At 38.8% G+C, this 26,960-nt stretch overlaps 1 protein-coding gene across 2 annotated transcripts in view; it reads right to left on the bottom strand.

Moving 5' to 3' along the window:
- The window catches only part of trrap (transformation/transcription domain-associated protein), a 90,040-nt gene that overhangs the window by 48,638 nt on the left and 14,442 nt on the right, over positions 1–26,960 (bottom strand). For both annotated transcript variants that reach the window (XM_084434892.1, XM_084434893.1), the window contains exons 19-43: positions 26,359–26,524; positions 25,829–26,085; positions 25,546–25,746; positions 22,949–23,100; positions 21,098–21,297; positions 18,948–19,165; positions 18,666–18,863; positions 18,319–18,579; positions 17,407–17,568; positions 17,223–17,319; positions 16,140–16,261; positions 15,569–15,739; positions 14,469–14,537; positions 10,654–10,773; positions 9,645–9,764; positions 9,365–9,529; positions 9,086–9,267; positions 8,743–8,941; positions 6,018–6,146; positions 5,342–5,608; positions 4,026–4,232; positions 3,535–3,693; positions 3,296–3,430; positions 3,053–3,163; positions 2,822–2,968 (exon numbers count right to left, since the gene is read on the bottom strand). In XM_084434892.1, the coding sequence (XP_084291018.1) occupies positions 2,822–2,968; positions 3,053–3,163; positions 3,296–3,430; positions 3,535–3,693; positions 4,026–4,232; positions 5,342–5,608; positions 6,018–6,146; positions 8,743–8,941; positions 9,086–9,267; positions 9,365–9,529; positions 9,645–9,764; positions 10,654–10,773; positions 14,469–14,537; positions 15,569–15,739; positions 16,140–16,261; positions 17,223–17,319; positions 17,407–17,568; positions 18,319–18,579; positions 18,666–18,863; positions 18,948–19,165; positions 21,098–21,297; positions 22,949–23,100; positions 25,546–25,746; positions 25,829–26,085; positions 26,359–26,524 (4,215 nt within the window). The remainder of the gene's footprint in view (positions 1–2,821; positions 2,969–3,052; positions 3,164–3,295; positions 3,431–3,534; positions 3,694–4,025; positions 4,233–5,341; positions 5,609–6,017; positions 6,147–8,742; positions 8,942–9,085; positions 9,268–9,364; positions 9,530–9,644; positions 9,765–10,653; positions 10,774–14,468; positions 14,538–15,568; positions 15,740–16,139; positions 16,262–17,222; positions 17,320–17,406; positions 17,569–18,318; positions 18,580–18,665; positions 18,864–18,947; positions 19,166–21,097; positions 21,298–22,948; positions 23,101–25,545; positions 25,747–25,828; positions 26,086–26,358; positions 26,525–26,960) is intronic.

Genomic DNA, 26,960 nt, shown 5'->3' with positions numbered 1-26,960 from the left:
GTTAAAAAAACAGCATTTATTTTTAAATAGAATGTTTTCATAACATTATAAATGTCTTTACTGTTACTTTTGATCAATTCAATGAGTAACCCAAAAGTTAATAAATAATGACATCTAACTGGACTACTGAAACTTCTGGGGTCACATAAAGTTTTAAAATGAATAAACACGTAAATCTCTTTATTCTCTCATTTATGTCAAGTAATGCACAGGCTTGTCACAATGAGTAAAAACCAGTGCTGATTAAGTTTCAGGGGCCACTGAATATTGACAACTATGGTCTGAGGGGATTCTTTAATCACTGACAAGCCGGCACAATGAGATGATAAAAGCCCCTAGGATTTGCAGCACTGTTCATTAGTTTGGATAAGAGCACCTGAAAAGATCACCTCACTCACTCAACAGGGCTCTGGGGCACAGCCGATGAGTGACCTGTTTGTCAAACTCATGCCACAGGAAGTGTCATTGACCCACTCTGAAAATAAAGATGGAAAGGATGCAGGGCTCTAGACTGACTAAATGGGCACATTTTGTGACCTTTATTCCTGCCTGAGCGACTCATTTTTTTTTAGAGGTCACACTGGTGCCTCTACCAATTTGACTAACTGATAAGCGCTACCATTTCTGTTGTGTATGATATACATTAAATGCAGCAAGTGGAAAGAAACAGCGCTACTCGTTTGAACCGTTCCACATGGACGATTTATCAACTCTGCTCAAAAGACAGCGCAGCTTGAGTTACTCGCTGACCATCTCCATCATTTGGCAACTAAACAGCAATGTGAGATACAGTGAAACGTGAGTTCAGCACAGAGTTCTTCTTTGCAAACCACTAATATCTCAGTGATTTAAACTAGTTTGAAGCCAGATGAAACAGTGCTGACATTCAAAAACACTGACGCAGAAAACAAGAGAAACATTGTGTCACAACAATCAAGTTAGAAGGCTTTCCCAATCCACAAATCACCAACATTTACTATAGTAACATTAACTGTAAACATGGTATTGTGACATAAATATGGGATAATCTTACATTTATTCTATTATTGTTATAACATAGACATGTATTAAAGAAGCATTAAAATTTAATTACAGTATTTGTTAAGATATATATATTTTTTGCATTTGTATTTGTACTTCATGTGTTTCGGCTAATATAACAAATATAAAACCATAAAGTTACTTTTTGCATGGTAGTGAGGTGCTATGCGTGGTTATAATCTACAAATATATGACATTACGGAAGACCAATTTGGGTTCTAACACAGTCAGAATACTTAAGAGTTCACCCTACAAAAATTAGGTTGTTACAACTTTTATAGATGTTAATGTTTTTGTTAATGAAAATAAAAATAAATGTACGTCCGCATCTTAAGCTACTGTCAACTCAAATTACGGTCAAATGTGCATTTCCAAGAAACAAAACATGTAATACTAATAATTAATATTATTAATTCTTATATTTGGGGCTACCAAATCAGGTGCTGATGCCACCATCTGTGTCATCTCTCTGCTATATCAGAGCATTTCAATCACTGGCCTATATGAGCATAGGGAGTCGCATAACTGTCTGCCCTAAAAAATAATCGATAGAGTGGTGTGTGTCCAAACAACAGGAAGCCCATTGCTTCTTAACAGGTGGAGTGAGAGAGGGATGGGAGGTTACAGTAATAATAGTGCAGGTGGCAGACGCTCACTAACTGAGAGATGTTCTCTCAGATGACAGCTGAGTTAGTCACACCAGTGAACTCCAAAGAAAGAAAAATCATTCATAAGAGGGAGGATATCGATTTTGCTGGCATCAAAACTGCTCTTGGAAAGGCGCTGGAAATAATGAAGAGGGATGTGAGAGGAACAGGATATGGCGGTCTTCATCTCCAAGACGAACACTTCAAGTCTTGTTCACACCAAAATGAAAATTTCCAATAAACATTTTAATTTGAACGACCGGCTGTTAATGAGTCTGTTCAGATTCGAAAAACATTCGAATGCCATCAATGCGCCATAAATTTTTCATTGATCTGGTCTAATCTCTTTTCCATGACACTGCAAAGAAAACCAACCAACCAATAGGATTCACGATTTTGATCACATGCCCAGAGCTGCAGCTGTTATATAAAACCACACAACATGGTGGCACTCACAAGCAAAGTATTTTGCAAAGAGATATTTTACTAATGGCATATAAAGAACCAGGAACTCTCGTCTCTGTACTCTTGTATTTGGCGTTCTCGGATTAAGACCATTGCGAAATAACATGAAAACATGCAAATACTGTTTGACTTCTTTTCTTCTCCATGACAAGCAGGTGCTGGAAACAAAGTTCCGTAGTGCTTCGGGTCTGGAGTAACCAGGGTTTTTCTGCTTTTCTAAATACGCCGCCTACAGTCAGATAGTGAATTTGCATTTTCCTTCAGCCTGTTTACGCACTAGTCTGAACAGACAAATCACATGCGAAAAAAAAAGACGAAATTTCCGTTGCAAACATTCCTGTTGGTTTGCACAGACTTACATTTGTCAAACTCTTACTCTAACTTTTTTTACAATGAGACAAGAACTAATAAATCTCACATTCAGACTCAAATTTAGTCATGGCCTCGCAATTATACACATAATACATTGAACAGCGATGCTCTTCCTGGCAACAAGACTTAAAATCCATATCCCTGATCCCACTTCATTCCTTCTCCCTATTGTTGCCAGTCTCATTCATAAATAATAAAAGTATAAAATATATATAAGAATAAAGGAAAAGAGACCAAAAACCCATAAAGCTTAAAATGCACTATTTCTGGTATAAAAAAAAAATCTTCAAACTTACCACAGTCATGAGGAGCTTGTCGAACCACTGCAGTTTAAGTTCGGCACGGGGCCACATATCCGGCCTGAGGGCAGTCTTCATGAGGTTCACACAGCGACGGGACAGCAGCTCACCGGGCGATCCTGCTACATTAGTGCTATCATTCACCTGCAAACACAGAGCAGGATTTAGCCTGTGTAAGTATTAGTGAACGCCTCAGTAAGATTCACTAAGCAAGTATGAAATAACTACCTGGCAGGCGATGCGGATGAGGAAGTTGACGACGGTATCTGTGTGCTGCTTCTCCACAGGTTTGGTAAGTAAAGCCTCAGTGCCTGGCATCGACTGACTGCGGCTAAAGACCTGCACATACCAACACAAACATAATACAGCCAATGTGCTTAAACATGGCAGAGTCCATCAGGGTACAGAGCGCAAAAGACTGATTACAGTGGTCACACTCAGGCGTCAGCGAGCGGTTTAAGGTTTCCTCACCGTGCCGACAGTACCAGCAGCAGTGCGGAATCTCTTCACGTCTTGTGCCGAATCAACAGATATTCCCCTCTTCATAGCAGCAGAGGCTCCGCTCGTGCCCTCGCCCACACTTACTGAATCAGCATCCGATTCCGGCTGCAAAAAGAAATTCATACCCAATAAACTGCCAGAATCTAAAGCCAAATACATTTTAATCACAGAAAACCAAAACTTTGCCATCTTATTTCCTGGCGACAGACCTGTTGGTCTTTGATTCTCTGGAGCTCCCATTTGATGACCACCTCAGCTAAATCCACTGCCAACTTCCTCTGTTCGATAGTCACACTAGGGGTGAAGCCCAATCGCTGCATTGCACTGATCATGTGCTGAACCAGGTGATGTCTCACTGGGTAATATACCTGTAAACAGAGACACATACACTCTATTAAACTCTACAAAAAAAACAAAATGTTATATGAACCACCAAACGAACTAATAGCTAAAGCTATGCAATATAAATTGAACATTGTGAATATTGGATAATAAAATTAAATAAGCAATAACAAAGTATCACCAAAGCAAAAGTCAAAATATATAGATATTTTAAGCTATATCTCCCAGCCCTACTAAATCTATTACATCAAAAAAAATATGATTACAAATCAAATACACAGTGGATATGCACTAGCTGTACTATGGGAGACATTAGTATGACAATTATCTTTATGGTGAGTTAAGTGATGTTACATACTCTGAAGTGCTGTACAATGAGATGAAGTATATGAACAAGTTGGGGAACTGTGTGGCCCTCCTCCACAATGATCTTGCGGGTCCAGTGCGTGAGCATTTGATGACCGTCCTCCATCCGTGCAGGTACAGCAGGTGTGAGAATTGCCATGGCCTGCCGAACAATGGCACGTGCCTCCATAGTATGAGCCTTTAGCAGACTGTGGAAAACCTGCATAGAAGTAGTTCACAGTTGAAGTTGACTGAAGTGACTTCCCAAAAAACTTGGTGTAGCAAAAGCTCTATCCTTTGAAATACTGAGGTAAGTGAGGAATTTGGGTTTGAGGAATGCATTTTATCAGCAAAGGTCTGAAAACATATTTGTTTGTAAATGTGTTATATGTTATGTGTCATATGTAATGGGTTATTTAAAAAAATAAAAAAAATAAAACTGATTCAACAGGCCAAATCTGTAGGTTATTTTAATTTCATCATGGCTCAAGCCAAGAAATTCTAGACAAACAGGCAGAAAATTTAAACCTCTAATTTTAGTATTTTTTATTTAAAAAATCTATCAATTCTATAAAAACTTTTTTTTTAAAGTTATAATCCTGATTTCCTTCAATTGGTATGACTTCACAATAACACATATAATCTAAATATTTATAAATTGTTTCAATAAAATGAGAAAATAGAAAAACAATTGCTTTATCAACATATTGACTAACATTCAAAAGTTTGGGGTCAGCATGTTTTTTTTAAATTAAGTTTTAATCAGCACAGATGCTTTAAATTGATCAAAAGTGACTGTAAATGTTACATGTATAATGTTGCAAAACAGCTCTATTTGAAATATAAATATTTCATAAAAATATAAACATGCACCACTATATTCAACATTGATAAGAGACCTTCGTATTACCAAAATCAGACATTTGGAATGATCTCTGAAAGATCATGTGATCTTACAGACCCCAAACCTTTGAATGGTAGTGTAAATTTTCAATGACATTTTTTGATTTTAGGTAATACAATTCAAATCTGTACTCTACAACCTATCTGTACTTATATTTGTATATTATATATTATACACACTTATATATTTCCCAATATCATATCTGATATCATCAGCTGTTGATTATACTAAATATGATTAAACCCGGATAATTTTCACAGGCTTGCTGTTTTTTCTCCACGTCAAAGACAGAGTTAACAACTGTTAAAGAAATTCTCTCTCTTACGTTTTTTGGACCAATATTTTCTGCCACTGTTCAATCGGACAAAATCAGATAAAGGCATTTCATAGTGTTTTTGGCAGCTGAAATTTTGGTGCATGCTCACCTGTAAAACAATCTTCTTGTGAATGGCAAACTTAGCAATAATGTGAGCCAGCAAGAGGTGGCCGCTGTACTTGCAGGCCGGATCCACGCAGGTTTTGGGGAGCAGGCACGGCCAAGCAAAGGTCATGAGACGCCTCAGCTTGCTGTTCCTGCTCTTGTTGTTGTCATGGATGTGGTGGGGGGCGTGCTCTACCAGCAGGGTCGAGAACTGAAGCAGGTAGATCCTCAATGAGTCTGCCAGATCTGCCTGCTTTTCAGGGTCAAGTACCTACAAGAACGATAGGCATGTGTCAAAAGACACTAAAAAATGCATTGTCTTCAGTGCCGTGATGCCACAGCTGTGATGTACAGCAGATTTAAAAGTATATTTCAACTTCAACAGGTTCCTCTCCTGCTTGAGGTGTTGAAAACAGACCCTGGAAACAAACAGACTGATTGGTTTGCTCTTTGCAATGATTATCAGCAGGGGAGAGACAATCAATTTAAAGCATGAAATTAATGAAGGCTATTAACCTTCACCTCTGTGTCTCATTGGGTTAGTTTGAAAAACAAACACTATGACCTTTAGTGATGCCTTGAAATTTCGGCCAGCAAAATAACAGCCAGAGGTCATCGTAGATGAAGTAGTGACTCGATAAAGAGAGAGTGACAGCGCTGCCACTCTGGATAGGGTTTACCTTGGTGATGAAGACACTAGTGATGCTCTCAGGGTTGTCACCCTCTGGATTGGGCGGCCCAAGGAGTTGCTCGCCTTCCCCTTTCTCAAAGCTGTGCAGGAAGGCTGGGTTCAGGATGTGCTGCAACACCTGGACAATGGACAAAAATAAAATACAAGCAGCATTTATTTATTTACATCAATAAACAGACACATTCCTAGTGCTTTGATATTCTCAAATGAGCCGTATTACTATTGTAAAAAAAAAAGAAAAAAAAAGACAAATTAAGTTGTTTTTTTTAGCTGTCCATATTGACCCAGACTTGGCTTTTAATTCAAATGCATATTTAAGTTTGTTTTAATATAGTTTGGTTTGCATTTTGTTTAGATATACTTATTGTTAAAATATGATAATAAATAACCGAATTACATTTATATAATAATAATAATAATAATAATAATAATAATTATTATTATTATTATTATTATTATTATTATTATTATTATTATTGATAATCTACAATTAAACCACATTGTTTTAAGCATCGTATTTACTAAATTGATTGAATTTGCTTAAATGATCAACACAAGGGCTGCTTTAGAAGCTTTAGAAATAAAGCCATTTAAATGTATGAAGAGAACAGAAGAGACAGAGACAGGCACAATGTGGCAGCCCAGATTCAGTTCCTTTGAAAGTTCACTGTTATTAACCACTCTAATGATCATCATATTACCGTCATCAGCTAATTGTTACCATGTTTTTAGATGTTCAAAAACCCTAATTCCTCCTACCTAGACTTCCCAGATGTCACCTCTTATGTGTTATATAATTAGTGTCTTTGAACACTAATTTAAGCCATGGGATAATACAAGCTTTGTACTTAGACGAGACGATAGTTTGTCTAGTCACACAATGATTGTGTTGTTTGGTTGGTAGCTGGAGTGTGTGCATCAGCGTGTGCATTTATTCAAACATTGGTGCCGTAGGGCTGCAGGTGTTCCTTCATTATCCCTCGTCCTAATGAGCCCCTCTCCCGTTCACATGAATGATGGATCACTACAAATCCTTTTCTACACAATCCATCACAGCCCAAACCACCGAGACTCCAGCTGCCTGAAAACATCACCTTAAACATGTATTCTGTTAAGAGCGTGCAGCTGCTGAGCTCTCCTGGGGAATGTTTGGGATGCAACGTCTGTTTGGCTGTGAGAGGTGATATAGCAGAGCAGGAACGGTCTCAGCCATCAAAACTGTGAAGACGATCTGCCAATGAACTGCTACCGTTTCTCAATGTCATTGTAGAGGGTGGCATTTGGAGGAGAACATCCAGATCATTTTAATCAACTGGCATTTGATCTTTTTCTCAAACTTGATGGAATTCTTTCACATGAATAAACATGAAGTGGGAATAAGTAGAGCAGCCTTGAATACCACAATGACCCGTTTACCGGTGGGTCCATGTACTCCAGGTAGTGCTCGCCCACTATAAAAACCCCTTCATAGGGCTAGACAATAAGGATGCTCACAGAATCAAAACAGAAGGGACCATTGTCTAAAATGCAGCATTAAAGTATGTGATATTTTGTCATTTAAAACAAAAGTTTTAAATGAAACCCATATTGCGCAAATTGAAATTGCGAACTGAAAATAGGCCTAATGGAAACACGTCAATTTCGCAAAAACTCCCATATATAGCAAAAATGTTTACACGCTCGCATGAGGTGGTTTTTCAGGCAATTCGAAAAAGGAATATTTCGCAAAACCGCAATAGAAACAGTTTTTCCGCATTTACAGGTCATCTGGCGTACGCAAAAGTCGATCATTCTTTAAAGATGACGCGGTATGTTTGGACAGAAGACGAGACAGAGTTCTTTATTAAAATCATAAAAGACAAAAGGATTATGGGAATGCTGGATTCTAAACAACCAAGAAATGCCACAATTTATCAAGACCTTGAAGCAGATAGAAGGGGAGAAACACCCGGAAACACCTCATACGTGACATTCCAAAGTATAAGGGGCTTTCCTTGCCATTAATGCTTGGATAACACGCCTATGTCTTATTAGATAAAAAAATAATGGCTAGTGCGGTGGCTGGAATATATGTAAACCTACCAACATCCGTTGCCATGATTTTTGGAATGACTTATCGCGAGAGGAAAAAATGAAGTTTTAGTCACATAACATCGGTTAATGGAAACGCCGTCATTTCGCAATAGTTTTTTTTAATCGACATTTAGAAAATATTGCAAAAGGTTTGCGCAAATTCGCAGCTAGTGATGGGGAAAATGTCACCAAAACAAGTTACTGGTGCATGTGAGCTAGAAGAAAAAGTTCTCATCTTCAACAGGGATGATTAAAGGCAAAGTTCTAATAGCAATGGCTATTAGAGTAATCTGCAGATAAATATTCATTAGCGTTCTTCAAAGACTTCGGTTAAAGGTGAAGACGTGCCTTTGAGAGCCAAGTGTGTCATGCACGGCCAGTCTCTGTCACCTTCCCCTTTTCAAACATACATATTCAGAAGGGGCTGGTTGTTATCCGCATTAGATGGTCAGCGCTAAGAGAGCGTGACGCTGAGCCACTCTGAACAGAAAGGTGGAATTTAAAATGTTGGCCATAGAGGTCCGTGTCATAACATCAGACACAGTCATGCTAGCCCAAAATGAGAGGTCTTCACAAAGGCAAAATTCATCATTTCTCCTCGCATGTTAAAACTCACAGCAGTATAAATGGTATAACCTCACCTTTGCCTTAAGCTCATCGTTGAAGTGTGGGTCATTGAACTCCACAAAGCGAAAGAAGAGTGCTCGTTTGTGCGTGATGCTGTAGTTCTTGGGGATCTCCTCCTCCATGTACTCCTTCAGGAAGGTCATATTGCACAGGAAGCGGCCAGTGAAGGCTCTCAACAGTTGAAAGAGCAGCTCAATCTCAGAGTAGTTGCGTCTGAAGGAAAATGCACAACTTTAGTGTCAAAATCAAAGTGAAAACGTGTTGTTTTTCCATTTTCCAAGCTAATAACACTTAAAATATTTGCAACAACATTAATGAAGTGTGTCATTTCTGCACCACCAAACAGACAACACTTACTTGCAGTAGCTAAGCAGACAGAACGCTAGAAGTTTGGGCTCTTTCCAGTTGGTTGCAGCCATGTTGTCTTTGCGGTGGCGTTCCTGGAAGGCCTCGCTGACCCATACTCGTCTGAGTTGGCTCACTAGAGAGTGCTGACCGGCCAACCAGCCTTCATCATTTTTCACAATGATGCTTATGATCTGAGAAGGTGAATGATCATTAATATTCAAGCTCTACAAACAAGCACATTAAATCAAATCTAACAGTAAATTATTCTGTTAAGAGAGTGTGGCCCACCTTGATGGCCTGGAACTGCAGATCAAGGCGGGCAGTGCTGGTGGAGGGAGACCCAGGTCTCACAGTTGCAGCAGGCCCAGCTGGAACCAGCAGAGGGACAAACCGATTTGGGTTAGAAGCCAAGACATCTCGAAGTGGCTTGGCATCTTTGTGCTTCAAGAAGCTCTGCAAATGAATAATGGTAAAAAGGAAATTTATGAAGGATTTTTTTTTTTTTTTTTTAACAAAGGCACAAAATACAGTATGAGGTAAAGAGAACAACGACAATAAAAAAGCACACCATAAACATGCGGCTCCACTGTGGGTCGTTGAGAGTGGCCTCCATCATGAATAGCTCCACTGTTTGAGATGGATGACGCGTCAGGAACTTGATCAGCGGCTCTCTAAAAGGACTACCTGCCTATGGAGTAACAAGACGAAAACAAAATAATTGCATAAAACCACAATATTCACATTGTATAAAATAGCCTACAAATTAGTAAGCTCACCAAGGCTGCATTCATTTGATCAAAAAGCGCAATGTTATGAAATATTACTATAATTAAAGATAACTTTTCGATTTCAATATATTTTTAAAATGCAATTTCTGTGATGGCAAAGCCAGTATTCCACTCTTCAGTGTCACATAATCTTTTAGAAATCATTCTAACACGGATCTGGTGCTCAAGAAACACTTTCTTTTTTGGGGCAGTCGTGGCCTAATGGTTAGTGAGTCAGACTGGTAACCCAAAGGTTGCGTTCGATTCTCAATACCGACAGAAAACGACTGAGGTGCCCTTGAGCAAGGCACCTAACCCCCAATCACTCCTCAGGCACCACAGCAAAATGGCTGCCCACTGCTCCTGGCGTGTGTGTCCATGGTTTGCAGTGTGTGTGTGTTCACTACTCACTACTTCTAATGAGTGTGCACTAACTTTGATAGGTTGAATGCAAAGACCATGTATGGGTCACTTCCACTTAACTTATTATTTTGAAAACAGTCGTGCTGCTTAATATTTTTATAGAAACTGATACTTTTTTCAGGATTCTTTAAAGAATAGGAAATTCAAAAGAAATAAACTGACATGAAATTAAATATTTTGTCACATTAGATCAATTTAATGCATCCTTGGTGAATAATCTTCATTTGTGGGCTGATATAAATATTGATATGTGATTATCTTTGACATTTAATTATTTAGTGAGTTTATTATTCAAGTCACTTGAATATTTGATCAATAAACAGGCCCAGTTCAAACAAACTGAACCAGCATTCCCTTTAGCTGCAGATTAGAGCAAAAGTTTTGTACCTCTATGAGCATTGCCCTCTCCGTCTTCATGACCACTTCCAGCAAAGGTTTGACCAGGGTCTGTGGAGCAGCTGGTATCAGATGGAAGAGGTTTATAATGGCCGAACAGATCCTCATTTCCTGCAGAGGTGAACAGAGGAATGCATCACAATGATTGTTAGTGATAACCAGCAGTGGAAAACCAAGCCTACCTCCTGTAATATATAATCAATAGTGGCAAGTTGGGGAACATTTGCGGGAAAGTCAGAGTGGCAGGTTAGTTCCTGAAAAAACATCACAGAACCATTGGGGCATCATAAGATATCAGGTTTGAGAGGGACCACCTCAGAAATGTAAAACGTAAGGATCAAACACAACACCACAGACACAGAGATACAGTTACAAAGACTCCACTAGCACAGATAAATCACAAGCACAATGAGAGCGGAGCCAGTGAAGACCCCACAGCAGGCCGCCATCTCACCTCTACACCCTCCATGGCAGGCTGCGCCAGAACAGGAGACAACAAACAATCAGCAAAGCAGTGTGGGTAATGAGCACTGTATGGATTGAGGGGATGGGTTCAGGTGAATGGTGGGGTGTGTATTTCTGTGCAGAGGAATCTTCCTTCTGGGCTGCGCACTTGTTGCCAACTCAAGTCGCAAAAAAGTATTTTTATCATTATTATTGGAACAGGCAGCATTTCAGCTGGACTCAATCCACAGGTCTATTGATTTTCAGTGTGGAAACTCAAAGTGGGAGAAATCTTGTGCGGTAATAGGGCATCCTACAAAGGTATAGGGATTAAGATCATTGTGCTAAATAACGCATAACCGCAAAACCAATGATCGTTTCTAAACATTTAACTGCATTTTAATTATCTTGACAGAGAACAAGTACTGCATAACCTCTCCATAATTTAATAACAGACAGGTACCATAAATATTTTCAATAATATTTTGTATTGGGGATCATATTTTATATATACATACACACATTATATTGTATTGCACATATCTATGTGAATCTCATTAAACCTAACAGGAATTGTCAAAATACATGAAGAGAACAATCTACTATTATGATCAAATACTATAATTTTTTGTATTGAGATTATTTTCAGGAAAATTAAGCACATTTTATTTATTACATTTTGTTTATTACTTTAATCCATCTAGTATTTAAACATTACTGTAACAGTTTTTTAGTGTATTAACACTAAGGACTTTCCGATAAAAAAAATATATTTGAAGAATATGACACTGGTATTTTCATATTTGGTCCTTTCTGATGCCGATACCTGTACATTCATTGCATTTGTAATTACGCCTATTAAAACGCACAGGCTTCTGTTCATTTTACTGTTCATTTTACCATTCTCTCATAATTCATTTTTTATTTAATGGCACACATTTAGAGCTGCTCCATTGCAGCAGCACAGAAATCACATGACGTTTTCCTGAAATGCTCACGTCTATGCCACTGTGCACTCAATCCACTAAATGTGGTTCACTTTTTCAGCTCATGAAGAGAGGTTATACAGATATGATTACTGAATTCATGTTTAATATTCAATTAATTAGATTAGGAGTGGGCAATATACCGGTAGACACGAACAACCGGTAGAGATTTATCATGGTTACGCTCACGTGACGTTGCCGTGCTGTGCCGTCATGTGCCGAAAACGTATCATTTGAATGCGTTTTTAAGCCTTGCGGTTTAAAAACAAGTGATTTTAAAATGTTCAAATCAGAAAAAGCAGTGAAAGAGGACTCAGTTCGGCATAATAAAGCAGCTGCTCATACAGCTTGTGAGTACTGAACAGAGTTCTTTTTGGCACCTTATTGGGCTTGAATAGTCAAATACACAAACTTAATGTGTCAAAATGCCCATCTTTGCGAGTATCCTCGAAAACACAGTCGTTTATGTCTAAGTGAACATAAAAAGTTGAGAAAGAAAGTGCATGTGTATCAGTATATTAGATCTTAAAGTGACAGCAGCCTAATATCCCTGCTGCTGTCTGTGCCATTAATGTTAAATCAAGCATTGCTCCTGACTAACAGAACTTTAAAAAGATAAATATATAAATAAATATATATTTAATTTACTCACTGAAGGCAGCAGAGTTTTTGGGATATTTGATTACTATACACAATTTCTGTAGTAGCCTATTTATAGGCCTATCTAGTGCTTGAAGTTTTTCAGGTAGGTCTATATCAGTTGTATCTGTTTTATTGTATTTTTTTTATTTCTAGTTCTTGAAGTTTTTCAGTTAGGTCTATTTCATATGTGTCTTTGTTCTGTTGTAGTTTTTGTCCTATTGCTTGTAATTAAATTGGTTTGATCCTATTTTATCACGGTTTACCTGTCTTCAGTGAGCTTTTTTTTTTTTTTTTACTTCTATTAATTAGGCTAGTATTAGTTTTTGAAATTGGTGATGGGTTTTATGAAATTACAATGGTATAAAAAATTGATATAACCAAATTTTAAACCTCGCTTTTACATCGCTTATGAATGGCCGTGCACATTTTAGTTTCGCTACTTTCAGGGGCGCAATTGCTTGAATGGTGGCTTTGTTATTATTCTTTATGAAAAACACAACAACAAAACAGTACAATTACAATCTCGCTTATAATAAACAGAACTTATATTAACAAAACGAATAAGCATGGCTTACACCATGCTGATAAATGAAATAAATTTGTAATTACTGTAAAAAAATCTAAACGGCAGTGGGGGGCGGTACAGCGGTGGGCAAGTGATAAAATTAGTGTGTGGCTGAACACCACATAACACCGGTAACATCGACTATCGCAGCAAAAAAAACGACAACTTTTAAAGACATTACAACAAATGCTGCAATGATGTATAAATGCAAATAAAAACCTAGTTTTTTTTTTTCTTCTTCACATTACAGCAAGAATAATTCAGGTTGCAAAATGAGTATAACTGTCATAATGCCAAAACATTTTTTTTAGATAAATATGAATAAAAATGTCCTTTCGTAAAGAATGGAACAGACAAACAATGCACAGTCTTCATAATCCCTGAGTGCATCTTCTCGTTATTTTTGGGACACTGTCAAGATATTTTTACACCGAGCACGAAAAACAAGCAATGAGGAACAGTCCCTTTACAGAACTAGCACCCCGGCATGGGCTAATCTGAGTATGCGCTCTTATATAGCCTAAATCTGTACGCTCTCCCTGAATCGACCTTCTTTTTCTCTGTATGACTAAACTAATTTTCTGGAACTAGTTTTCTGAATGCCCCCCCCACACCCGAACCTGGCTGACCCCACCTCATTGTCATGTATGGCTGGTCATTCTGTCATTGTTGTAAGAATATTAAGAACTGCAGGAACAGAGGGCCAATTTGCATGTAATTATAATACATTTTAGAGAAAGGCAGGGCGTGAACGAGACCGAAAGAATGGCAGCTCGTTTTGAAACGTGGAAACAGCTAGGCTTTTTCCCCCTCACCTTTTCTTACTCTACAAGGTTATCTGTCCAACAAGATAACGAGGATCCAGAACTCTGAGGCTCGTTACTTAGGCGGGGGAGGATGGCGCCTAATTAATCATTGATTGTAATATGGCCACTCACAGAGTCTGAGAGGGGGGATCTGGGCTGGAGGGGGGGAGTCCAGTCCAGAGCGCTCATCTCAGCTCTCCATATCCACAAATCCCTTCCGCTAACAGATACATTACGAGGCTGCCACCCTTGTGAAGTTTGACAAATAATTAAAGTAAAAGCAAAATACTGGCCTTTGTTGGCAGCAAAGACCAACAAACCCCAGCATATGCAACAGAGGTATCAAAACAAGTTTATACTCACACTGCCGTCACTACGCTGGCCTCCTTTATGCGTGATCACCACCACCTCCATCCATTTACGCAGATGTTGCTGCAAGAGCAGGAAAAACATTGAGTCTGTTCTCAGTCTTGACTGTTTAAATTCTTTGAATAATGTAGTGTATTCTACCATTATCTGCTGCACTCTTGATCCCTTTGAAAAATGGAGTTTAAAAATATCTAAGAAAAAATCTGTCTATATATATATATATATATATATATATATATATAATATGTAATCATACCCATAATGGATTAAGGTCTTTCCACTCATCCAACAAAGTGTTAAAAGTGATTAAGCATTCATCTAATCTGCATCAATAGTAGGGCTGGGCATTGACAAAAATTTCCCGATTCGGTTCAATTTAGATTTCATTCATTTCACAAGGATTTAAACACACATTAAATATTGAAGAACAGGTTACATAAAAATACTATGAATATGCAATATATTGCATAAGTTTAGCAAAATGCTCCTCTATATTTTAGTTTATTTGTCTAGCTGACTAACAAGTGTTTTGACACTGAATGCCTTTCTGGGATAAATGTAACATTACATGACATTGTTTACAAGCTGTTTTATTGATGTCTTTCCACAGTTTTGATTACATGAGACATGATACGGATTTGGATAAGCTGAACTGTTTCTTTCAACATACCTTCCGATGTTCAGAATTGAATGATCGATTCAAATGTGCTCCACATGCCACATTGAAGAGTGACAAGACGGTATTTATTGTTTTAATTTTGTTATAAAATTGACAGAATTTGAAAGCTGCTACTTTGTTTCATATCAGAAGTAACAAAGAACAAAGCTTATTGCGATTTATGGGATGGGAGGCACGCTACAAAGTTTTTTCATTCATCAACTGAAAACAGCATAGACTGAAAGATTGATTCTTGGGATTTAAAAATCGATATCGGTTCTTAAAAATGATAATCAATTAAAATCAAGAAATCAATCTTTTTTTACCCAGCCCTAACCAATAGTCATCAATACCTTTATTAAGGGAACATTCTGGTTAAAATACATTTATTAAAATGTATTTAACCCAAACTGGTAAATTTACAGTATTGACTTACCATCATCTGGTCACAGAATTTGTCATTGAAGGAGTTGGGGAAGAGTCGTGTGACAGACGTCAGTCTGTTGACCACATTGAGGGTCAGACTGCGATAGTCTCCAAGCATCATCAGCAGGGGACGCATATGCGTATGGATCTGATCCACCTCGATAGTAGCCCCCTCTAAGAACTGAGAAATGCATAAGAACATGAATACACACTCAGATTTCAACACATATATATGGCCATTAAACAGCCATTGGGTGCTTAATAGAGACAGCTGCTTTTACATGCCCTACAGGGGAGACTACATGATAATAGCATCTTAAAACTCAGTTTTTCACTACTATCCTATCAACTCACAGAAGCAGAAAAACTCTAGACCAGCGCAAAAGAAAGGCCACGCCAGCCTTTCGCAATGAGACGATGCATCACGGCCAAATTCATTTTCCTCTTAGCCTGTTTCACTCCATCCTGTATTGATCTTTTCAGGCAGGACTCATTAGAGGCAGCAGGACAGAGGAAGAGAGTGCGGAAGAGACAGAGAGATTGGAGAAAGGAAATGAGGCTGGTGGAGGGAGAGGACTGACCTTTCTCATGCAGGCCTCTCCGGCCTCCTGGAGCTCACTGTTAGTGGAGTTGAGGGCCTTGAAGAGAGCAGCTATGATCTTCTCTCGGGACTGGGGAAGGTAGTTACAGGCCGCCAGAGCGTCTGGACAAACACACGAGGAAGGGTTAAACAGCAAAATCCTAAAGACTGACAAGATTACAGGCCATAAAATCCAGTACACATTTATTATTTTCTTTCAGTTACGTGGCACACACCAAACATTTGAATACTACAAATGAAACAAATTAATACTATAATTCAACAAGGATGCATTAAATTCATCAAAAGTGACAGTAAAGACATTTATAATGTTCCAACAAAAATCTATTTCAAACAAATGCTGTTCTATTGAACTTTCTATTCATCAAAGAATCCTAAACAAAACGTCCCACAGTTTCTACAAAAAGAAGTTAAGCAGCATAACTGTTTTGAGCATTACAAATAAGAAATGTTTCTTTTTTGAGCATCAATTTGGCATATTAGAATGATTTCTGAAGGATAATGTGGCACTAAAGACTGGAGTAATGGCTGCTGAAAATTCAGTTTAGCCATAAGAGGAATAAATTACATTTAAAAATATCTTAAAATATTTATTTTAATATTGTAATAATATTTCTGTTTTTACTGAATATTTGATCAAATAAATGCAGCTTTGCTGGGTATAAGAGACTCCTTTCAAAAACATTAAAAAAAATCTTACTGACCCCAAACTTTGAATGGTACTGCAAGTACACAAAGTATCAATAAAACAAGGTAGATCTAATTAAACATGGACTAGTTTACTTTAGCAACATGCTAACAACAAACTTCTCAAATCAGCTGAGAGCCAAGCCTCCTATGCGCTTTGTGTAAGGAGTTTTATTTGTATGACATACAGAGTTGCCGCCTCTGTAAATTGTGCAAATCAATGTAAGGTACCAGGTTCTAAGGTTCCACTTCAGTTACGATTCTGTCAATAAAAGGCAGCAGTCTGTGTAGGCATAAAACAGCAAGGCAGCCTACCATGTTTTGGAGCAGAGCTTATAAAGTTCCTTGTATATACGAATTAAAAAGTAGCACGTACTAAGAGCGGCAATGCGTAGCGGTACCAGTGAAGAAAGGCTTTTATAACAGGGCAGCTTCATCAGGGCAGCATCTTCGGCTTCACACAGGTTCAGCAACTGTGTCAAATCAGAAAGGAAGTTCACAAAGCATAAACGCATTGATGTATTTATATTTCCCACTTTAGTGCAGAGTTTCAGACCGACCTCTGTGTAGAAGACTTTGTGCTCCACCACATTGAGGTCCATGGTGAAGAGGCGGGGCTGTAGGGTGGTGCAGAAGGTGTTGCCCTCCATCAGGCCGATCTGAGCGTTAGCGGGCTGATGCCGCAGCAGGTGTTTCTTTGGAGGAACCATATCCTGCAGCACCTGGAGGAAATAAGGAGAGTTTTAAACTTTCCCTAAATAGAGAAAGGAAGTTGACCTAATGTTCCTTCCTTGCAGGAGTTAACAATAAGAATTGTGTGATAGCCCTGGCCCTGTGTTAAAGAGTTGATGGAACGGTCACTTGGACAGTCTAGAGTTATCTAAACTTATAGAATAAACATGTGCTGTCTTGTAAAATAAAAACATTTGCTTTTCTATGAAATATAGAAAATTGTGGCCATGAATTATACCTCATTAATATAACTATTTAGCAGTCCAACAGATCTAAAAATTGCTTTGCGAATTAGAGTTAAATTCTAGTAGTATTTCTCACATCTATTGTTACAAAACCTAATAATTTATATTGTTATATGTCAACCCTTTTTGACTTTGGTTCTTTTCTCCAATGCACATATCTATCACCTGTTGGTGTGCGAGGGTAATTGTTGTTGATTGATATTTTTAAATATAAAAATGTAAAGTTAAAAATGATATTTAATTTGAATTAAAACATGGTTTCTATTTTTGCGGAGAAAATGTTAATAGTTATTATTTAATTTGAATAATTGTAATTCATTTTATTTGCAAATAATTTCTATTTAGAGAAAACTTCATGAATAAATTATTTTTTTAATAATAGAATGTACCCATTTTAATGTTGGGGCCAGTGAAAATGTTGGCAAGGCAAGTAAAAATCTGACTGAGCAGGCAAAGCAATTTCTGTTATAATCGTATTGAGTGTATCATACTCACTTCTTTATGAGGCTCCATGATGATGGTGACGCTCTTTCCTGTGACTTGAGCCAGCACCTGCAGGGAGTGCATGGCCTGCTTGCGGACAGTGGAATTAGGGGAGGTCACTTCTCGTACCAAGTCATGGGTCACCAGGTGGAAGGATTTGTCCTGGGCAGACAGAAGCTCCTCAGTCTTCTCCTCATCCTTAAGAGGAGTGGCACAGCGTATCAACAGCTGCTCCAGCGTGGTCTTTGCCATGGCAACTGCACCGTTAGACACCTGAGAGAGACATTATGGGATACAGAAGTTCATGCAGGTAACCCAAAGATAAATGATTTCCAATGACATTTAGAAAGTGTTTGTACCTCTCCTGTGAGGTCCATCATGACAAAAAGCAGAGCTTTGAGGAAAGTGAGCTGGTTCTGCAACACCCAGATCAGAGGAAGCCTCTCCATCAGGAACTTAATGGACACCACTCCACCTAGCTTAGCATACCAGGCCTGCTCATAGCAGCATGCGCACAGTCGCTCCACTATGTAGGAGAACAAAGGAAGCTGGCACGCCTGAAAAAAGAACCAGATCGAGTTTCAACAGAAAATCCTCCAAGTGGAAAATATTTTCTATAAAGGGTTTGTGGGAAACCTCACCCTTTCTTTGGAGCCCAGAATAATGCTGGCAACATCAAAGATGACAGCAAGTGCCACTTCCCCAATCTTGCACAGCTCTTTCTCCTCATAGGCCATGCAGATGGCGATGGCGTCGATCAGCACGAGAGGGTCCATGCCTTTGGAGCCGTTCTCTTCACTGTGGAACATGGCTGTGCTGGGCTGGCTTCCTGACTGGTAGCATGGCAGCAAGAAAGGACCTAGGGCAGAAAATGTAATGTTATGTAATGACCTGAGTGCACTTCTGATGTTTCGGCCACACAGACCTTTCAAACCTTAGAAACCTCAGAAAATCAAACCTTAATATTTTTGCCGCTTAGCAAAAAGTCATAAAACTATATGTGGCATGAAGCAGAGCGGGGCCCAAAAGCTGTGAGAGCGGAGCGAGGCCGGTGGAGTGAATGTTAATGAGCGCCACCTGTGCCACACACTGGTGTCAAATCCCATGGAGGAGCTCCGGAAGGATACAAGGAGGAGTGATGACAGTGGAAGGTGAGAGAAAAAGGCCTGGGACTTAATGTTGCTTTATTTATTATGCTTATATGCGGCAGTCATGTGAGGGGCTGCTTCTGACTTTCCTTTTGTTGTTTATGTTTATTTTGTTATTAAAGTTACGTTGAATGCTCACCGGTTCCTGCCTCCTCGTACCCTGAACATAAACATTGTTACACTGTATTAAAATAGGACTTACTACAAGCCAAGAAATTCTCTCCAATGTCTCTGCGGCCAATAGAAACAGTTACTGTTTAAGGGTGTTGGGACACTTGGGTATATTCTGATACACTTCAGTGGCCAAGATAATAAAATAATAATACATTTGATTTATTTTATAGAATAAAAAGTAATCCCCATTTTAACATTCATTAAATTTAATAAATATAAGCCATAATCACTACTTTAATTGTGCAACGGTAATCAAATTCAAATCTATAACGTAGGTCAACGAATAGACAACTATGATGAATCTTTATGTCCACTATTTTCAGTACGATAGACCTGTAGGGCTGAGCGAATCTGGGTAGAACTCTTTACTGCCCTAGTATTTCAGAAATCCTTTTAAAGGTATATATGTGAATTAAACGTGGCACAATGGCCTTCATCATCACAGTATGCTAATGCCTTTCTAGTGCAAGGGGATTTCATCAATATGCTGATTGAGGACTGTTGGGACATTCCAGGCACAGGATGGTTCTGTCTGGAGAGACAGAGTCGTTTGCACCTCAATAACACATCTGTACCATTTGATTCACAGGACATATGCTTTTCAAACACATACCGTTTATTTACTAGTGTGTTGTAACATGTAACTATGTCATGTTTGGTTTTATCTGACAGCTTATAAACTGAACTGAATGGTGATGAACTTAGAGATATTACTATTGCTTAAACATACATTGAGGAGAATGTTAATGTTCTTCTCCCCCTCTTGATCACCATCCATTTGCCTTATCTTTTGGTTTCCTGTCAGTTGGTTTTGGTGTTGGTATTCCACTCATGTTTAACAATGATTTGCTCAGAGTATAAGAAGGAAAGGTAACAGTTGATCTTGGAGAAAGGCTTTAACCCCGCCACTCCCGCACTCCGGTGCGTAACCTCATATTATTAGAAAGGCTTTTACGGCCTCTTCTGCACAGCAGTGCATTATTTGTTACAACTAAGTTTTCTATACAGTATGTCATTCCATTCTACTGTCTGTATATTTAAACATGTAACCTAATAAATAACTTTGCCTGCTCTAAAGGCTTTGAGAAGCTTTCCTTTTATCACTGATGATGTTGAAAGCTGAAGTGTTTGTAACTTTCATTATCTAAACGTTCAGGTTAAATCCTACATTTTATATTGGAGTCAGATAAATAACTAAATTATGCACGTCATTCTTCAACTGCCTTTTGTTCCGATTATTGGTTCAAAATAGCAGCGTAAGCTTCCAGTCTTCCAGTCCTGATTAAATTTAGTGGGATAAGGACCACATACTGTAACAGGTAGATATTTTAGACAAGTTTATGGTCTAAAAGGAATACTAATTACAGTTTTAAATAATCCAGATGCCCCAGAGTCCATGTATTTCCATCTCAAGTCATGTTGAATTTCAATACGGATGAAATTAGCACATAGGCAAAAAGATTCCTCACCACACTGCTGAGCCACTGCCACCATGGTGTAATGGCGGATCAAGCTGGCAACGAAAGGCAGAGCGCTGGGCCTGAGATCCTTGATGACGGCGGACATGAACGCCCCCGTTAGGGCCTGCTCGAACGTCCTGCGCGCTGGGGTGTCCTGGGCTTTGTACCGGTGGGAGATGATCACGTTAGGGATCCACTTCTCTGTGAAGCTGTTGAAAACCAGCAAAGGGATTTAGCTCATAATTCGCATTGCATCCATGAACTCGCTCCATTACAAGAGCCTGAGGTTGAATAACCCAATCAGGCAATTTGATTTGATTACAGAGTATAAAAGGCTTTTTGTGTTTAGACAGCTGAGCCCCATGGGAGTCTGGCTTTGTGTCTGGCTGACATTTTGTCTCATGTTTGGTTATTTACCCCAGCTGATAGCAGCACAGTGATGGAGTGAGTGTTTTATCCTTCCTCAAGCTTGCATTCTATAATGCCAAAGCCGGTAGCAGTGGTGATGGATCGCTCCATTTCATTATCGCTATTTAAAAGGCTTGGCTTAGGGAAAGGACTGAGCCGAAGAGAGCGGTCAGATCAATTCAAATTCATAACGCTGCCACTTGAATGGGACTCAATTATCCGGCCTGGCATTTGAGATATTAAGAGGGCATTCCGCCTTCTGAAAAAGGCCCTTTTCATGATGACCAGCACAGTGTGCCACACTGAAAGAGGGAGAGAAGATGTCATGAATCAAGACATCTGACAGCAGCTCTCTTCCCATTTAACTGACATTCGGTTACTTCAGAAAGGGGCCCGTATGACTGGCTTTTGGGGTAAACAGATAAAGTACAGTCAATTAGCCTCAGCGTAGAGATCAATGACAATGTTATGTGACCCTCTTGCCCAGCCAGTAGAAACGGCTCTGAGTAATTAGCCCTTTGAACACTGTAGACAGTGGCGGCCAGGCTGGATGAGGCCCAGAGGAGCTGCAAACATAGCAAAAACAGCGAAAAATGCAGAGGCACGTTTCAGCCTCAGAGTGCACAAGAATAGGGCTGCAATTAATAGTTATTTTGATAATGATATTCTGACTAATTTGGATTTTACTTTCTAATTTTTTTTTTTTTTTTAAGAATAAAAAAAGTCCCCCCTGTGGTGAAAATCAAGCTTTTAATGTAAGGCATAGTGGTGTTTTGCATAAGTCAAAACAATTGCTGAGTATATTTATATTCCTTAAAACTGCAATGAACCAAAGACGTTTCTGACGTCACAAACTACCTTGTAACCAATCACGTCAATGTGTGATCGTCAACGAGTGGATCTCTGAGCTGGTGCGAGTGAGTGGAGGCGGGGTTAATTTGCATATTCATAGAACTGCGCATACTAAATGAGACAAGGGTGTAGAGTTACAATCAAGCTATTTTAAGGCATGAAGAATTTTTTCAAGGAAAAAACATTTAAATATGTAATTTTGGTGTTCAAAGATGAGTTTTAAGGGACATAATTATTGACTACAGGGACTCTTTAATATATATATATATATATATATATATATATATATATATATATATAAAAATTAACTTTAGGGCTATTGAAAATACATTAACTATTTAGGCTATACTATATTTGCCACAAAAAAAGTCATTACATTAGCATGATACCATTTAGTCTGTTTTTTTTTTGTTTGTTTTTTTGTTTAACAGAGACTCTCTTGCTCTCATTATTCAAAATGGTAATAAACACAAGGCGTTCTAACATTTACAGATAAACATATAACAGTAACCAATCCAAGATTTTTTATAGAAAATAATGATTTCATATTAAGCTATTCACAAGGGTGCCAGTGCATGATACATTGAGTGGTTGTCTTACTTGGGATGGGCAAGGAGCTGGTAAAGGGCATGTTTGTTGTCCTCCAGGCTGGTCATGGCCACCAGGAAGCATTTGATCACCTCCCAGGCCTGTCGTCTGTAATACGGCTCAGTATTGGCACTCTTTAGGCAATCCAGTGCAGTCTCTATAGCCTAAATACATCAGGAGAACAGCATTAAGCCTTAGTGGACCAAACATACGCATCAAAAAATTGCATTAAACAGCTTAATACATCCCATTATAAACACAAAAATCTAGTTAAAGTGATAAAAATCTCATCACAAAATGACATATGATTGCGCACTTGACATTTTTATTCAAGTTTCATTGCACATATAAGACACTAATCTTCCTCGCCTGAGTGAAATTTTCTGTGATGACACTTAAAGACCCATCAAACATTAAAACATTCTGCAGTGATTAGACGCCTCTTAAACCCTTAAATTATAAAGAGACAAGCTAAAGTGGTAAGACATGTCGAGGGAGAAGATGAGCTAATTAATAAGATTCAAAAATAGAGAAGGCAGCTTGCCACAGAAAGGGTTGTCTGAACGAATTATCGCTCAAGACAGTGTGACCACTGACAGCCATGCAAGTCATTTCAAGACAGAATCCCCAAAACCAGCTCTTAATACTGATGTGCTCTGGGAAAAGGTAAAATAAATGGCACAAGAGTTGAGGAAAAGAGGGCCACACTTCTCAGTATAGCACTGTTTTACAATTCCTGAGGGTCCTGAGCTGTTCTGGCTTGTTGAGACATTATTATAAATGTCACATAACCTTGTACACATGTTTTATTCCCAGAAGGTCCCTCTACACAAACCATGTCATTTTTCAAAAGCTCGTGGCCTCTACAGTGGAGGCCTGGCCCCTAAAAATGTGTGCGTGTTATATATAAAAGCATTAGTTTTTCTTTAAAACTCTGGGAGTCCCCCCCTCCGCCCCACCCCATCCCACATTAAATCGTTGCTCCTCTTCAGTGGCATCAAGAAAATGAGCCTAGGAACCCCTTGTAATGAACTCTGACACCATGTCGAATGTTTAAATTTAGTTTAATACCATGATGCTTGGAAATCAGATAAATATGGGCAGGATTACTCAAGCAGTCATGCAGAGAGACCATCAGCGCTGATGGGAGACAATCTGTCTCTGACTAAGAGAAGATACGTAGAGAACTTCCTTGAACTACACAGCATTAGCTCTCATTTACAAACGTCTGGGTTCCTGGATAGGAGGAACGAAGTACAGCTTCATATTAAATGGGAAGATGGCTCAGCTTGGCTGGTGTCCAAATCAAACTGCGCTTGTGAACTGATTCCCACACATATTGAAACAAGCGAGGATGCTTCGAGAGTGAAGGCCGGTCCTATGGGGGACAGAATGAGTTGTTGTCTGTCTCGAACCAAACACGTCGCTGGGCTGAAGGCGGCTGCAAACAGCAGCTGCCGCCTGCGGAAACCACAGGACGCATGCAAATGAAATTATCAGCAACGGCACAACAGCGGTAGCATCCATCTTTGTGGAGTGAACACAATTACAGAAATGACAGTTTGCGTTTTCCCAAGCAGCGACGAGCAGCAGGAAAGGCCATTTAGCTGGAGTAAATAATCCCGTCTGCACAGCAGGGAGAGATTGATTAGAAGGGGGTGGGCAGGAGGGAAGAGATGAGCACAGCTTACAGCCTGATGATCTATTTAATTACCTGGGGAAGACGATGTCTTTCTGCACACACTACACTTTGACAAGGATTCATTACATGACGAGAATCCCTCTTCCAACCCCTGAACCACCCCCATCCCTCTCACACACATATTGAGGGCAAACTGACACATAAAAGGAAGTGAATTTGTTACGGTTTATAGAGAACCAAGCCAGAAACCAAAATTGGTGTTTAGGTATGCCGCGGTGGTTTGTTGTTTACAAAAACATGACATAGCCGCTTATGGTTCTGTGAGAGTTTTTAATAACAACCAACACAAGTGGATTAATCTCAAATCAACCTCAAATTCAAATCTCTTCAGCATTGAAAATGCCATTTAATATGAATATATTTATACATTTCTGATTAAAGGAATAATTAAACCTTAAATGAAAATATCACTTCAAGGTCATAGGACATAATGTTGAAGAATGTGCTGGCCATTCTTTACCATTAAAATGAAAACAATTTGGATCCCCTGCTGACAAAGCTCCAAAATAAATAAATAAAATAGATGAAATGTGTGAAAAGATGAGTATATGACAAGGTACTAGGGCTGCACTATACTGGGGGAAAACTGACATGATAAAATTTGAGAAGAAAAACATATACACTCACATATATACACATATACATATACATATATATATATATATAGAGAGAGAGAGAGAGAGAGAGAGAGAAAGTTTTTGTGATTATTAATAAATAAATAAAAGTAAAGCAACTGCTAAAATAATGTGATAAAGTTATTAAAAACTGTTCTGTAGAATAAAAAACAAATTGTATTTCATAAAAATAATTTTGATTTTGATGTATTGTGCAGTCCCTACAAGGTACTACATACATGACGCAGTGACATTGCAATGAGATGCCTGTATGAAAATGATAAAAGCATCACCTTCTCCATAGGCAGTTGAATGGAGGCTTTGCAGTCGGTGAACTCTGCCTTGATGCTGGGGCCTTGAACCTCAGTCACCACATACTGCAGCTTCTGTGACTCCTTCAGCATTTTACGGTTACTTCCTCCAAACTTTCCCAGCACCCGGTAAGCAACATGGGAGATGGTCTCTGCGGGGTTACGGAGCGTTCGCCACAATGCCTGTTCATAAAGGCATTAAGAAAACATTTGAATCATCCCTCAGGACTCTGTCAGGTCAAAGGTGACAGCTCAAAGGCTTTACCTGCATAAGTTCGGCTCGGACTGGCTGGATGTGGTCATAGAGGAAGTCAGGTTGCAGGTTGTCCACGCAGAGCTCCAGTGTGCGCAGGCCCTGGCTGACCAGAGTCTGGGAACCATTGAGGGCAGACACCAGTGGGTCCATGAGCATGGGCAGGTAGGGTAGAAGAGAGCTCAGCCGCACTGGGACAGTGAGGCACAGTTCAACAAACAGATCCTTCATGTGCTGCTTATGGAGGCCACTCTGCAACATGTTCAAACCTAAAGAGAAGCCACAAAGAATCAATACACAAGGCAGTAACATTTGTTTTTAGTGATTTATTGAGTGTTTTGTCATGGTAATCAACATCAAACATCAACAACAGAAGATATGTGAAGAGATGATACTCATATTTACTTATAAGGTTAGCTGTATTTTGTTTTTGCATTAAACAGTTTTTTTTACCTACTGTCTGTGACCTTTTCAGAAAGGTTGTAAACCAACAGTTGAGGACTATTGTTCTGAAAAACCCTACGGTTTGTGATCTCACTCACCTTGCAGCAAATTAGGCAGCAAAGGCAGAAACTCCTGGTACAAGAGATCATGGCTGCCCCCTCCTATTGAGCGGAACAGGGCTCTCAGCAACAGGAAGTAGTTATAGGGCTCCTTGGCAGATTGAGCCAACTCCATGGAACTGTTCACTATTTTATGAAGGTGAGGCTGTGAAAGAAATAGATTCAATACATCCTAAGTAAACAAAACTTCTATATGTCATCTTCATTGTATGTAAGAGATGAATAAATATGCTTTTCTGATAAATTTGTCAGGCTGATTGATTGGCATATATTTGATGATTTGGTTATAATTATATCTATTACTATATATGCATTTGACACCCACTTACATTACCATTCAAAAGTTTAAGGTTGGTAAAACATTTAAATGTTTTTGAAATTCTCATGCTCATAAGGCTTCATTTATTTGATAAAAAATATAATAAAATTATATTGTGAATTATCAATAGAACTTAAAGTAACTTTTTTTCATATTTAATTTTTTTATTTATTCCTGTGATGGAAAAGCTATAATTTTAGCAGCCATTACTCCAGTTTTATATGATCCTTCAGAAATCATTTCATTATTCTCATTTAGTTCT

The sequence above is a fragment of the Rutilus rutilus genome (genome assembly GCF_951802725.1).
Source record: "Rutilus rutilus genome assembly, chromosome: 16".
Classification (NCBI taxonomy): domain Eukaryota; kingdom Metazoa; phylum Chordata; class Actinopteri; order Cypriniformes; family Leuciscidae; genus Rutilus; species Rutilus rutilus.
Note: the sequence above shows the minus strand (reverse complement) of the source record. Positions and strands in the feature narration are given on the sequence as shown.